Source organism: Bombina bombina, chromosome 6 (genome assembly GCF_027579735.1).
Source record: "Bombina bombina isolate aBomBom1 chromosome 6, aBomBom1.pri, whole genome shotgun sequence".
Taxonomy (NCBI): domain Eukaryota; kingdom Metazoa; phylum Chordata; class Amphibia; order Anura; family Bombinatoridae; genus Bombina; species Bombina bombina.
The window spans coordinates 1,022,150,402-1,022,164,975 of record NC_069504.1 but is presented as its reverse complement, the minus strand read 5'-3'; the positions used below and the strand labels follow the sequence as shown (position 1 = coordinate 1,022,164,975).

The 14,574-nt window shown below is 38.3% G+C and overlaps 1 protein-coding gene across 1 annotated transcript in view; it reads left to right on the top strand.

Annotated features, from left to right (window-relative positions):
• The first annotated feature begins 1,038 nt into the window (after positions 1-1,038).
• Positions 1,039-14,574, top strand: part of PRMT8 (protein arginine methyltransferase 8) — a 403,578-nt gene continuing 390,042 nt past the window's right edge. Inside the window, exon 1 of the mRNA XM_053718748.1 lies at positions 1,039-1,134. Coding sequence (XP_053574723.1) covers positions 1,054-1,134 — 81 coding nt within the window. The 5' untranslated portion in view covers positions 1,039-1,053. The remainder of the gene's footprint in view (positions 1,135-14,574) is intronic.

Below are 14,574 nucleotides of genomic sequence, written 5' to 3'. Positions count from 1 at the left end.
GCGAGAAAAACGGTATATAATATGTGTGGGTACAGTAAATGAGTAAGAGGAAAATTACAGCTAAACACAAACACTGCAGAAATGTAAAAATAGCCATTGTCATTAAGGGTAAGAAAATTGAAAAATGGTCCGGTCATTAAGGGGTTAAGATCATTCATCAGCTTTAATGATAAAGAGTTATTATTTAAATGTTCTATTTCTGGTTTATTTTGTCTAATTTCAGTGTTCACTTTGACATGCTTGAATAAATGTCATCATTATCTAACACTGCAACCCATATGAAATATAATATAGGTACAGCCCTGGGTCCTTGAAAGATCAGCAAGACCCTTTACCGCTAGTGTTAAAAAATCCATGTAGCTGTGTGTTATTTAAATGTAACAAGTGTAGGGTTTGGAGGAGACTGCAGCACATTTTTCAGATCTCTGTGCTATTTTTAGAATGCTGAGGACATGACACACATTCATACAATGCTGCTACAGCACCTGGTGCATTTTGATAGATAGCCCTTTAACCCTTTGACTGTTTTGAGTGCATCAGTGCTTTGCTGTGCCGTGTGTTGCATCTCTCCCTGGTAATTATGGGGTTAAGGAAATGCCTCTTGTATATTACAGAAATCCATTTCAGGATTTAAACCATTTTAAATTTAGTGAAGAATTTTTTTTTCTTTCTAGTGGTTGAGAAGAATCCCATGTGTTTTCACAAAATGCTACATTGAATGTTATTATTTCTTTCTACAAAGTATATTCTTAGCAGTTTCATTTTTTTTTTTCATCTCTACCTTTTCTCATCTCTTTTTTAATCATTTCTATTTTTCCACATCAAATTGTCAATACAATAATTTTTCATTGAATAAAGGTATGTGTGAAAACATACTGGGTAAATAACATTGTTGTGCTGCTATGCAATATTTTATTTATTTACTTATTTTTGTTCCAGGTTTGCAGTGGTCCTCCACAACCTGTACAGCCAGTGGTTGTTCCAAAGCCCATACAGTCTGTTCAACATGTTATTAATACCCCTCTTCAGCCAAGTTGCTCAGGACGGGGAAAAATGGCAAAACTTCTCAATCCAGAAGAAATGACGTCACGGGATTATTACTTTGATTCCTATGCCCATTTTGGAATTCATGAGGTAAGAAAAACATAATTAAATTATATATTTTTATTCTACATTGACCCACTGCAATCTGGATTTTGCCCCCAACACTGCACAGAGACCACAATATTTAAGGTTACCAACAACCTATATAGAGCAAAATCAAAAGGCCACTTCTCTCTGCTAATCCTCCTTGATCTGTCTGCAGGCTTTGATGCTGTTGACCACCCTCTTTTGCTCCCTTCTCAACCTACACGTTATCATTAGGTTCCTTAATAAAGTCGCACAGGTTTCAATATAATTTGTATGCTAATGACACCCAAATTTATCTCTTTGCACCAGACCTATCTCTTTCATTGCTAACACGTATCACTAACTGTCTTTCTCATATTTCATCCTGGATGCGCTCTCGCTACCTTAAGCTAAATCTCTCCAAAACTGAGATTATTTTCCCGCTTCTTCCAAAATCTCCACCCCCCATTTTTCTATAACTGTCAATAACTCCATCATTACCCCTACCTCACATGCCCGATGTCTTGGGGTCACACTTGGCTCAGATCTTTCTTTCACTCCTCACATTTAGTCTTTGGCTAATTCCTGCCGCTTCCACCTTAAAAACGTCTCCAAAATTCAACATTTCCTTACACAAGACACAATTCACTCTCTCATCCTTTCCCGTCTTGACTACTGCATCTCCATCCTCTCTGGTCTCCCTAGATGCCATCTAGCTCCTTTACTATCCATAACAAATGCCTCTGCCAGGCTCGTCTTCCTTACACGTCGCTCTTCATCTGCTGCACCTCTCTGCCAATCCCTTCACTGGCTTCCTCTAGCCACCAGAATTAAACACAAAATTCTGACTCTGACATACAAAGTCCTCAATTGCCCTACTCCCCGCTACATCTCAAACCTTGTCTCCAGATACTCTCCCTCCCGTCCCCTTCGCTCTGCTCATGACTTCATCCTCTCTTGTTACCTCCTAACTTTTCAATCTACAGGACTTCTCCAAACTAGCCCCTTGCTCCATTAAACTCTCCCCTAGTTTGAAAGTTTTAAGCACTCCCTAAAGAGCATACAACCTACACTGACCTTTCTGAACCCCAATAACTCTTCTCCTTTGTTATCCCACAGAACCCCCTTAGCATGAAAGCCTATTAGCCCAGCTATTTGCAGATCCCCTTCATAAGAGCGGACTACAACAGCACAATTCTCAGCAGAACCCTCTACCCACTTGATCCCTATAAATGTTACCTTGCATACTATCGGCTAGATTTAGAGTTCTGCGGCCAAAGGGGTGCGTTAGCTACGCATGCTTTTTTTCCCCCGCACCTTTTAAATACCGCTGGTATTTAGAGTTCACAGAATGGCTGCGTTAGGCTCCAAAAAAGGGTGCGTAGAGCATATTTCCGCCACTGCAACTCTCAATACCAGCGTTGCTTACGGACGCGGCCAGCTTCAAAAACGTGCTCGTGCACGATTCCCCCATAGAAAACAATGGGGCAGTTTGAGCTGAAAAAAAACCTAACACCTGCAAAAAAGCAGCGTTCAGCTCCTAACGCAGCCCCATTGTTTTCTATGGGGAAACACTTCCTAAGTCTGCACCTAACACCCTAACATGTACCCCGAGTCTAAACACCCCTAACCTTACACTTATTAACCCCTAATCTGCCGCCCCCGCTATCGCTGACCCCTGCATATTATTATTAACCCCTAATCTGCCGCTCCGTACACTGCCGCAACCTACATTATACCTATGCACCCCTAATCTGCTGCCCCTAACACCGCCGACCCCTATATTATATTTATTAACCCCTAATCTGCCCCCCACAACGTCGCCTCCACCTACCTACACTTATTAACCCCTAATCTGCCGACCGGATCTAACCGCTTCTCTAATAAATGTATTAACCCCTAAAGCTAAGTCTAACCCTAACACTAACACCCCCCTAAGTTAAATATAATTTAAATCTAACAAAATAAATTAACTCTTATTAAATAAATTATTCCTATTTAAAGCTAAATACTTACCTGTAAAATAAACCCTAATATTGCTAGAATATAAATTATAATTATATTGTAGCTATTTTAGGATTAATATTTATTTTACAGGCAACTTTGTATTTATTTTAACCAGGTACAATAGCTATTAAATAGTTAATAACTATTTAATAGCTACCTAGTTAAAATAATTACAAAATTACCTGTAAAATAAATCCTAACCTAAGTTACAATTAAACCTAACACTACACTATCAATAAATAAATTAATTAAATAAACTACCTACAATTATCTACAATTAAACCTAACACTACACTATCAATAAATTAATTAAATACAATACCTACAAATAAATACAATGAAATAAACTAACTAAAGTACAAAAAATAAAAAAGAACTAAGTTACAAAAAATAAAAAAATATTTACAAACATTAGAAAAATATTACAACAATTTTAAACTAATTACACCTACTATAAGCCCCCTAATAAAATAACAAAGACCCCCAAAATAAAAAAATGCCCTACCCTATTCTAAAATTAAAATAGAAAAGCTGTATTTAATTAATTTATTGATAGTGTAGTGTTAGGTTTAATTGTAGATAATTGTAGGTATTTTATTTAATTAATTTATTGATAGTGTAATGTTAGGTTTAATTGTAGATAATTGGAGGTATTTTATTTAATTAATTTATTGATAGTGTAGTGTTAGGTTTAATTGTAACTTAGGTTAGGATTTATTTTACAGGTAATTTTGTAATTATTTTAACTAGGTAGTTATTAAATAGTTATTAACTATTTAATAGCTATTGTACCTGGTTAAAATAAATACAAAGTTGCCTGTAAAATAAATATTATTCCTAAAATAGCTACAATATAATTATAATTTATATTGTAGCTATATTAGGGTTTATTTTACAGGTAAGTATTTTGCTTTAAATAGGAATAATTTATTTAATAAGAGTTAATTTATTTCGTTAGATTTAAATTATATTTAACTTAGGGGGGTGTTAGTGTTAAGGTTAGACTTAGCTTTAGGGGTTAATACATTTATTAGAGTAGTGGTGAGATTCGGTCGGCAGATTTGGGGTTAATTATTGTAGGTAGGTGGAGGCGACATTGGGGGCGGCAGATTAGGGGTTAATAAATATAATATAGGGGTCGGCGGTATTAGGGGCAGCAGATTAGGGGTACATAGGGATAACGTAGGTTGCGGCGGTGTACGGAGCGGCAGATTAGGGGTTAATAATAATATGCAGGGGTCAGCGATAGCGGGGGCGGCAGATTAGGGGTTAATAAATATAATATAGGGGTCGGCGGTGTTAGGGGCAGCAGATTAGGGGTACATAGGGATAACGTAGGTGGCGGCGGTGTGCGGTCGACAGATTAGGGGTTAAAAAAATGTAATAGAGTGGCGGCGATGTGGATGGACCTCGGTTTAGGGGTCCATAGGTAGTTTATGGGTGTTAGTGTACTTTAGAGCACAGTAGTTAAGAGCTTTATAAACCGGCGTTAGCCCAGAAAGCTCTTAACTACTGACTTTTTTCTGCGGCTGGAGTTTTGTCGTTAGATTTGTAATGCTCACTTCAGCCACGACTCTATACCAGCGTTAGAAAGATCCCATTGAAAAGATAGAATACGCAAATGGCGTAGGGGGATCTGCGGTATGGAAAAGTCGTGGCTGCAAAGTGAGCATTAGACCCTTTCCTGACTGACTCTAAATACCAGCGGTAGCCCAAAACCAGCGTTAGGAGCCTCTAACGCTGGTTTTGACGGCTACCGCCAAACTCTAAATCTAGCCATATATGTTTATAGCGCTGCAAAATCTGTTGGCGCTCTACAAATAACTGATAATAATAATATAACTTTTCACTTTTATATCTTGTACACAAATTATATTTGTGCTCCATCAAAAAAATAAATAAATATATACTATATATATATATATATATATATATATATATATATATATATATATATATATATATATGATAGAAATAAAAAAGATCAGCGCTAGAAGTTTATGAGTGTGCTGTTGGTCTTAATATATCTTCCCATCCACTACTGGAAAATATATGTATATGTAGGACCCTTGCTAGTTAAGCATCAAACAGTCTCATTCAGTCAAGTATGGCAAGTCTATGGATGTATATTGTTCATTAATATCCACAATGCTAGTTCCTGTGTGCTGTGGAGGAGTAGGCTGCTCGTCTGAGAGAAGAAGAAAGATCCCCCGCAGGGCAAGGTTCCTCTTAGTGATCTAGAAGAGTGTGAGACAAAACAAGCGCCCAGAGGCACACTTCGTGTAGTACGTTTAGATAAATAACTTATACTTTAACAGTTGGAAAAAATCCGCTCTCACCTGATTCAACCTCAGCTTATGAGGTATGTAATAAGCGCTTCTGTTTATATACTCAGGTCTCGTATCGCCCTCCTATAGGTCCTCAGGTCTCCAGTTCCTCCTTGGAGTCTGCAGAGTGTTCCTGGATCTCTGCAGCCTATATCTAGAAGGGGACTTAATATAAAAGGAGTACCTTGCATTCAATCTTGGACGATCACATGAAGAGGACCTCCTTGTTGCCGAAGACTGCCCCCCGCCGGAAGACTGCTCTGCACCTCCGGGAAGAAGATAGAATGTGACCCTGCGATAGAGGAAGATGGATCCGCCTGGATGAAGACTTTGCTCCGTCTGGGCTGGGTGGCGTGCAGTAATATATATGTATATATATATACTGTACTTTCAGCTTGAATACATATGCTTACGCTATACTTGCATTATCAATTTATATATATATTGTGTATATGTATATATGTGTATGTGTATATGTATGTATGTGTATGTGTATATGTATATATGTGTATGTGTATATGTATATATGTGTATGTATGTATGTGTATGTGTATGTGTATATGTACATATACATTCAAACATAGACAGACACACACACCAAGGTTGTCAAATCAATGAACTGAACAAGAACAATGCTACTGTGCTAAACATTAAAGACACAGTAAACCCAAAATATTTATGATATGATTCAGAAATAGCATTTAGTTTTAAACAACTTTCCAATTAACTTCTATGATCTAATGTGCTTTGTTCTCTTGATATCATTTGTTGAAAAGCACACATAGGTAGGCTTATGAGCAGCAAAGCACTACTGGGCGCTAGCTGCTGATTGGTGGCTAGACATATATACCTCTTGTGATTGGTTCACCTAATGGCATCTATTTATCAAAGCGTCAACTTACCTGCATTCGACGGCACCAATATGCTTGCCTAATATCGCCTAACATCGCTGCCGTGGACCTGAATAAGTTCTCCAAAATTATCAAAAAATCTGTCAAAAAGCTGCGCACTAAGTACGGTGCGATGAGCAGTGGACTGTTGTTAACTAACAGTCATCAATCTCGCTGCTCTTTGGCTTTTTTACAGCTTTCGTGGTACCCATCACTAAATACCCACACTATACTATACTGTTTACCCCCTATCCCGCCGCTCCCGGAGCCAACCGCAACTCTAATAAAGTGTTTAACCCCTAAACCGCCGCTCCCAGAGCCCACCGCAACTCTAATAAAGTGTTTAACCCCTAAACAGCCGCTCCCAGAGCCCACCACATCTCAAATAGTAATAAACCCACCCAATCCCCCCTTAAAAAAAACTAACACTAACCCCTTGAAGATCACCCTACCTTGAGAAGTCTTCACCCAAACGGACCGAAGTCCTCAACGAAGCCGGCAGAAGTGGTCCTCCAGACGGGCAGAAGTGGTCCTCCAAACCGGCAGAAGTCTTCATCCAGGCGGCATCTTCTATCTTCATCCATCCGGTGCGGAGCAGCTCCATCTTCAAGACATCCGACGCGGAGCATCCTCTTCTGACGATGGTGACTGAAGAATGAAGGTTCCTTTAAGTGACGTCATCCAAGATGGCATCCCTTCAATTCCGATTGGCTGATAGAATTCTATCAGCCAATCGGAATTAAGGTAGGAAAAAGTTCAATCCTATTGGCTGATCCAATCAGCCATTAGGATTGAGTTCGCATTCTATTGGCTGTTCCAATTTTAAGGGGGGATTGGGTGGGTTTTAGAGTAGGGTTGGTTGTGTGGGTGGTGGGTTTTAATGTTGGGGGGGTTGTAATTTTTTTTTTACAGTTAAAAGAGCTGATTACTTTGGGGCAATGCCCCGCAAAAGGCCCTTTTAAGGGCTATTTGTAATTTAGTGTAGGGTAGGGCTTTTTTTATTTTGGGGGGCTTTTTTATTTTGCTAGGGGGATTAGATTAGGTGTAATTAGTTTAAAAATCTTGTAATTATTTATTATTTTCTGTAATTTAGAGTTTGTTTTTTTTTGTACTTTAGATATTTTTTTTTATTGTATTTAATTGTATTTAGTTTAGAGAATTCATTTAATCATAGTGTAGTGTTAGGTGTAATTGTAACTTAGGTTAGGTTTTATTTTACAGGTACTTTTTGTATTTATTTTAACTAGGAAGTTATTAAATGTTTAATAACTATTTAATAACTATTCTACCTAGTTAAAATAAATACAAACTTGACTGTAAAATAAAAATAAACCCTAAGCTAGATACAATGTAACTATTAGTTATATTGTAGCTAGCTTAGGGTTTATTTTATAGGTAAGTATTTCGTTTTAAATATGAATAATTTATTTAATGCTAGGAATATTTATTTAGATTTATTTAAATTATATTTAAAGGGACACTGAACCCAAATTTTTTCTTTCGTGATTCAGATAGAGCATGAAATTTTAAGCAACTTTCTAATTTACTCTATTATCAAATTTTCTTTGTTCTCGTGCTATCTTTATTTGAAATGCAAGAATGTAAGTTTAGATGCCGGACCATTTTTGGTGAACAACCTGGGTTGTCCTTGCTGATTGGTGGATAAATTCATCCACCAATAAATTATTCATGTATGTGCATTCACCAATCAGCAGCTCCTGTGCCTACTTAGGTATGCTTTTTCAACAAAGGATATGAAGACAATGAAACCAATTACATAGTAGATTGCATGTTCTAACTAGGGATGGGCATTCGGATTGCATTTGGATCGCTAGTGAGGAGCCGCTTGTTCATTGTTCTGAAAAAAAAGCTTAGATGCCTTCTTTTTCAAATAATGATAGCAAGAGAACGAAGAAAAAATTATAATAGGAGTAAATTAGAAAGTTGCTTAAAAATGCATGCACTATCTGAATCGCAAAAGAAAAAATTTGGGTTCAGTGTCCTTTTAAGTTAGGGGGTGTTAGGGTTAGGGTTAGACTTAGGTTTAGTGATTAATACATTTAATATAGTGGCGGCGACTTTGGGGGTGGCTGATTAGGGGTTAATAAATGTAGGTAGGTGGTGGCGGTGTAGGGGGGCAGATTAGGGGTTAATAAATATAATGTAGGTGGCGGCGGTGTAGGGGGCGGCAGATTAGGGGTTAATAAGTATAATGTAGGTGGCGGTGGGCTCCAGGAGTGGCGGTTTAGGGGTTAATAAGTTTATTTAGTTGCGGTGGGCTCCGGGAGCAGCGGTTTAGGGGTTAATAATTGTATTTAGTTGCGGTGGGCTCCGGGAGCGGCGGTTTAGGGGTTAATAAGTATAATGTAGGTGGTGGCGGTTTAGGGGGCGGCAGATTAGGGGTGTTTAGACTCGGGGTACATGTTAGGGTGTTAGGTGTAAACATTCCTATAGGAATCAATGGGATATCGGGCAGCAACGAACATGAGCTTTCGCTGCTTTCTGACTTCCATTGATTCCTATGGCATCCGCCGCCCTGGGCCGGAATAGTGGCGAGCGTAGCTGGTAGTAGTATGATAACTTAGAAAAGTAGTCAGATTTTGCCGAACTTGCGTTCGGAACATCTGTAGTGACGTAAGCATCGATCTGTGTCGGACTGAGTCCGGCGGATCGTATGTTACATCACCAAATTCTACTTTTGCCGGTTTGTAGGGTTTGATAACTAAGGTGAATCAGGCTTGCCACAAATACGCTGCGGAATTCCAGTGTATTTGCGGTTGACGGCTTAATAAATAGATGCCGATGTGTCTAGCTAGATCCCAGTAGTGCATTGCTGCTCCTTGTTGTTTAAAATGACATGCTCTATCTGAATCATAAAAAAGCATTTAAGGTTTCATGTCCCTTTAAATGGATTGGATAGAACATGACATTTTAAACAGTTTTATTAATACTGTTATTGGTTTGTTTATTGCATGCAAGCGATATTTAGCTCTCCACTTGTAATCTAGCCCTAAATCTGGTACCAAGAAATGGTATTAAATTTATTCTGTGTGGTTTTAAGTTGTTGCCACGCCACAAATAGGTGGTTTCAATCAGGATTGCACTTTATACAGAGAAACTTTTGGACACCCAAATTGTTGCCAATAGAGGATACAGAATATAAATAAGGGGCAGTTCAAAAGAGTTTCTATAGTTAACAAAAAGTTGGATATCTCGTGTCTTTATACGAATGAGATACTTTAAATTGTTGGATTGAATATTTCCTGATAAGATTTATATATTGTCCTATATATGTTTTTAAATGCACCAGTTGTATTTTAAATAAGGTTATTGAATATTTTTTTTAACTGAATGTACAGTAGTTATATAATCAACTGTGTCAATTTAATTATAAAGATTGTTTTGATTGATTGAATTTAACATTGATTTTTTGTGCATAGATAGATTTCTGCATACACCAATAACCATAGAAGGTTTTTTGTTTACGTTCTTACACGTATAGCTATAGTGCACTCTTATTGGTTTGTAATTATATAAAGAGATGTGGGGATATATCTATTGTTAAGGGTAGCTAGGCTATACAAAAGGGTTACACATTTTTTTGAATTATTCATGTATGTGCATTCACCAATCAGCAGCTCCTGTGCCTACTTAGGTATGCTTTTTCAACAAAGGATATGAAGACAATGAAACCAATTACATAGTAGATTGCATGTTCTAACTAGGAATGCGCATTCGGATTGCATTTGGATCGCTAGTGAGGAGCCGCTTGTTCCATAGCCGGATTGAATCCTGTAAAAGATTTAAATCTGGATTTGCACAGATCTTAGAGTGGGGATCTCTTAATGATCCAAATGCACATCCCTATTTATAACTGAATCATGTCCCTTTAAGCTACCTTTAACACAGTAGCTGAACATGCAGTTTGCCCTTGTGTCATGGAGATATGGATTAATTGCAATTATTCTTAACTGTAATCTTAACTCACTATTAGTCTCACTATTCAGTAGTGCTATGTTTATTCAATGGAGTTGCACTATAAACCAGACTACACTATGTGATTACTGTGTATATATGCATTTTAATCTGTTTAGCCACCAATTTCTTTTATATGGTTATATGGCACCTTGGAAATATTTTTTCAAAGGTCAAAACCATTTGATAGTGTTTATGTGATTGTTTATTTAAATTGTCATCATATTTTAGCTATAACGCTTTAAACATAAAGGGGCCCATTTATCAAGCAAGATGGAGCTTGAGGAACCCCGGTTATGAAGCAGCAGTCTAAAGACGTCTGCTCCATAACCTGTCCACCTGCTCTGAGCAGGCGGACAAATATCACCGCAATTCAACCCGATCGAGTACGATCGGGTTGATTGACACCCCCCTGCTGGCGGCCGATTGGCCGAGAATCTGCAGGGGGCGGCGTTGCACCAGCAGCTCACAAGAGCTGCTGGTGCAATGCTGAACACAGAGAGCACATTGCTCTCCGCATTCAGCGAGGTCTGTCGAACCTGATCCGACAGACCTTTGTTAAATAGGCCCCAAAGACTGCACTTAAAATTAATACTTTCACTTACGAAGATAAATTAATGGAAACAAACTTTACCACATAAATGCCACACAATAAATGCTAGTTTTTTTATTTAATTAATTTCATTTGTATTTTATTGATATAGGGCCAAATTACGAGTGGAGTATAAAATATCACTTACACCAGTGCTCGACAAATCTGGGCGCCTAGGCACTACTGGTGCCTTTAAATTAACCCCTGGCACCCATATTTTGATCCCCCAAAGTGTCCTGCCACTTGTCTCACCTACTGCTATTTACCATTATGAGCCGTATCTAAATTTAGCCCGGTGCTGCTAGTTACTTTCTAGGCAGCAATCAACTCAACTTCAAGCCCCAGAATGCCGCGCAGGTAGAGGGGTTGCGGTTCTGTGGGATATTCACATGATCTTTGTTGTTGCGCCACAACGTGAGAGTCAAGTTCTCCTGTCAGTGCACTCTTGAATATTTTTACCCTTCCCTGGCTCCCTGTCTAGTCGTGGCTTTATTTGCAAAAAGCATCTTGTGCAGGACTTAGGAGGAGGTTACCACTGGTAGTTGTGTAATGACGCCGCACTGCAGCCTGCCCTGTTTGTTTCCAAAGTAGCCCAGTTTCATACTGCACTGTGCACAAATAAAGCTAGTTCCTATCCCAATGCTTTATTTGCAGGGCAGGCTGCAGTGCGGCGTCATTACACAACTACCAGTTGTGAGTCCTGCACAAGATGCTTTTTGCAAATAAAGCCACGACTAGACAGGGACTGGTGGGGAGTGAATGGTAAATAATGTTTTTTACATTTTTCTAAAGAAACTTATTCTTAAAATATTTTTAAATAAGTAAAGGATCTCGCTACTGACCACTAACAGCAATGATTAAGAGGGAATGCAATGATTGGAGAGTTTAATATTGAAAAGCTTGTGCTCTGAGCAGACAGCCAACAGCCAACGAATGCTGCCTATTTTTTTTATTTTTTTTAATATCAAATATACAGTATCTCACAAAAGTGAGTACACCCCTCAATTTTTGTAAATATTTTATTATATATTTTCATGTGACAACACTGAAGAAATTACACTTTGCTACAATGTAAAGTAGTGAGTGTACAGCCTGTATAACAGTGTAAATTTGCTGTCCCCTCAAAATAACTCAACACGCAGCCATTAATGTCTAAACCGTTGGCAACAAAAGCGAGTACACCCCTAAGTGGAAATGTCCAAATCGGGCCCAATTAGCCATTTTCCCTCCCCGGTGTCATGTGACTCGTTAGTGTTACTGTCATGCCGTGCCGCTCTAGCCGTTGCTAGGGGCCAGGAGCTGTGTTGGGTCCAGAGGCGTGCGGCGCTGACGTCATCGCCGCACGCTCCTCTCTCTCATTCCGGTCCTGATGCCTGGGCGCGAATCCAACGCCTATTTAAATGTTGTCTTATCGATCTATCACTGCCTAAGTATAGGTGTTACGTTGTGTGCTCCTGGGTGTGATAGATCGTTTATACTCTGATTGTTTTACTGCTGCTGAACTCTGCTTGCCTGACTACTCTGCCTGTTAACCCCCAAAATTGATTGATTGATTTACTGCTGCTTAAACTCTGCTTGCCTGACTATTCTGCCTGGTAACTCCTAAATTGCTGGAGTGATATACCGCTGCTGAACTCTGCTTGTCTGACCACTCTGCCTCTTTAACCCCTATTGTCCTGGATTGCCTCTCTGTTGCCAAACCCTGCCTGCCTGACCATTCTAGTGGTTTGCCCTTGGACTGCTTTACTGTTGCCAATCCCTGCCTGCCTGACCATTCTAGTGGTTTGCCCTTGGACTGCTTTACTGTTGCCAAACCCTGCCTGCCTGACTATTCTAGTGGTTTATCCCTGGACTGCGTTACTGTTGCCAAACCCTGCCTGCCTGACCATTCTAGTGGTTTGCCCTTGGATTGCTTTACTGTTGCCAAGCCCTACCTGCCTGACCATTCTAGTGATTTGGAAAAGAGAACAAAAAGGGTGATGGCACTACTCGATGTTCATTAAGTTGAGATTGGGCCTAAAATTGTTCAGATCGGCCTTATATATAGTTAAATTGGTCCCAAGGTGCTGTTTATAAACAAACTTTGTTATCTATTGCAGCTAAGATTAGATGCAAAAAAAGTATACACATATAGCACTCAATTCTCACATTGGTGGGTAAATCCCAGGAGGTGGGTATGCTACCACTCTAAATTAAAAATTAAACTTTATTAGAAATTCTTAAAAAAATCAACTAGAATGGGGAGAGTCAGTTAGGTGCTGGTATCTGTAAATTATATAGGAGTTGGGTATAGTTATCTCCTCTATATAAAATTGTACAACTCAGAAGAAATAAGTTGTTTATATATAAAATTGTACAACTCAGAAGAAATAAGTAGTTTATTAAATATATAATAATAATAATCGGGTGCTTAACGTAATTTGTGTTGTCTAACAAAATCGTAGCCCCTTTCCTGTAATCAACAGGTTTAAATACGCTTATAATTTTAACACCTTGAATCTGAGGCAAGCATTCCCGTTGGTATTGCTAAACAGATAGCTAACTCAGCAATCTATACGAAATAAGGGACGTGCAATATAGCTAACCAATATAACAGTTATGTAACTTCAACTAACAAGTTATCTAACAAAAGATTTATGTAACCTCTGAATATAATAAACTTTATACAACACATTTAGTTGTTAAATTCAGGTCTATTCTATTATACTAAGAGGGAAATATAAACACCTTTTCTGAAAAAAAAATGGTAAAAATATGTTAGAAGTCACATATCAGTAACTGTTGTCAAGCATGACTGGGGGTCACGTTTAATTAATAGAGAACCAATCTGCAGTTGGTATCATATCAAAGATATATACTAATGGAATTATTGACCTAATAATTTACATGAGAATAGCGTGATACACACACGCAGTGTGAATAACACTTCCCACTAATACCCTCTATATTGATACATCGAGCAAATAGCATGCCTTCTTTAGCATAGCAGACAACAGTATCAACAGGTAGCAGTATTGATAACCGCAACACAACAAGTAGTCTAAGTTGATATTTACTAACCATATTGTAACGAGGGGGTTCATTATTGTGACACCTACTTGCATAATACTATTCATACTGATCATATAAGTATATATAATCCTAGATGAATATTAGGTTATTTAATCTACCTCACTTTAGAAATAACCCCAAATAAGGGGAACATAACAACGAGTGGTTACATTTATATTGATATTGTTTACACCAAACAGCATCTCGATCTGGTTTATTTAATAAGCTACTTATTTTTTCTGAGTTATATAATCCTATATAGAGGATATACCTATTACAAACTCGTATACAGTATACAGATACCTGTACATAACTGACCAATATAATCGCTCAGTACTACTATTATATTAGTGACTCTCTCAATGTCCCCTAATAACAACAAGTGGTTAAATTTATATTGATACGTTTACACCAAGCACCATCTCTGTCCGGTTTATTTAATAAACTACTTATTTCTTCTGAGTTGTACAATTTTATATAGAGGCGATAACAATACCCAACTCCTATATAATATACAGATACCAGTACCTAACTGAACGACACTATCATTCTAGTGATTTGCCTTGGACTGCTCTGCCTCTGCCGCTGGGGACTCTCCTGCCTGTGATGAGTGCCATCTTCC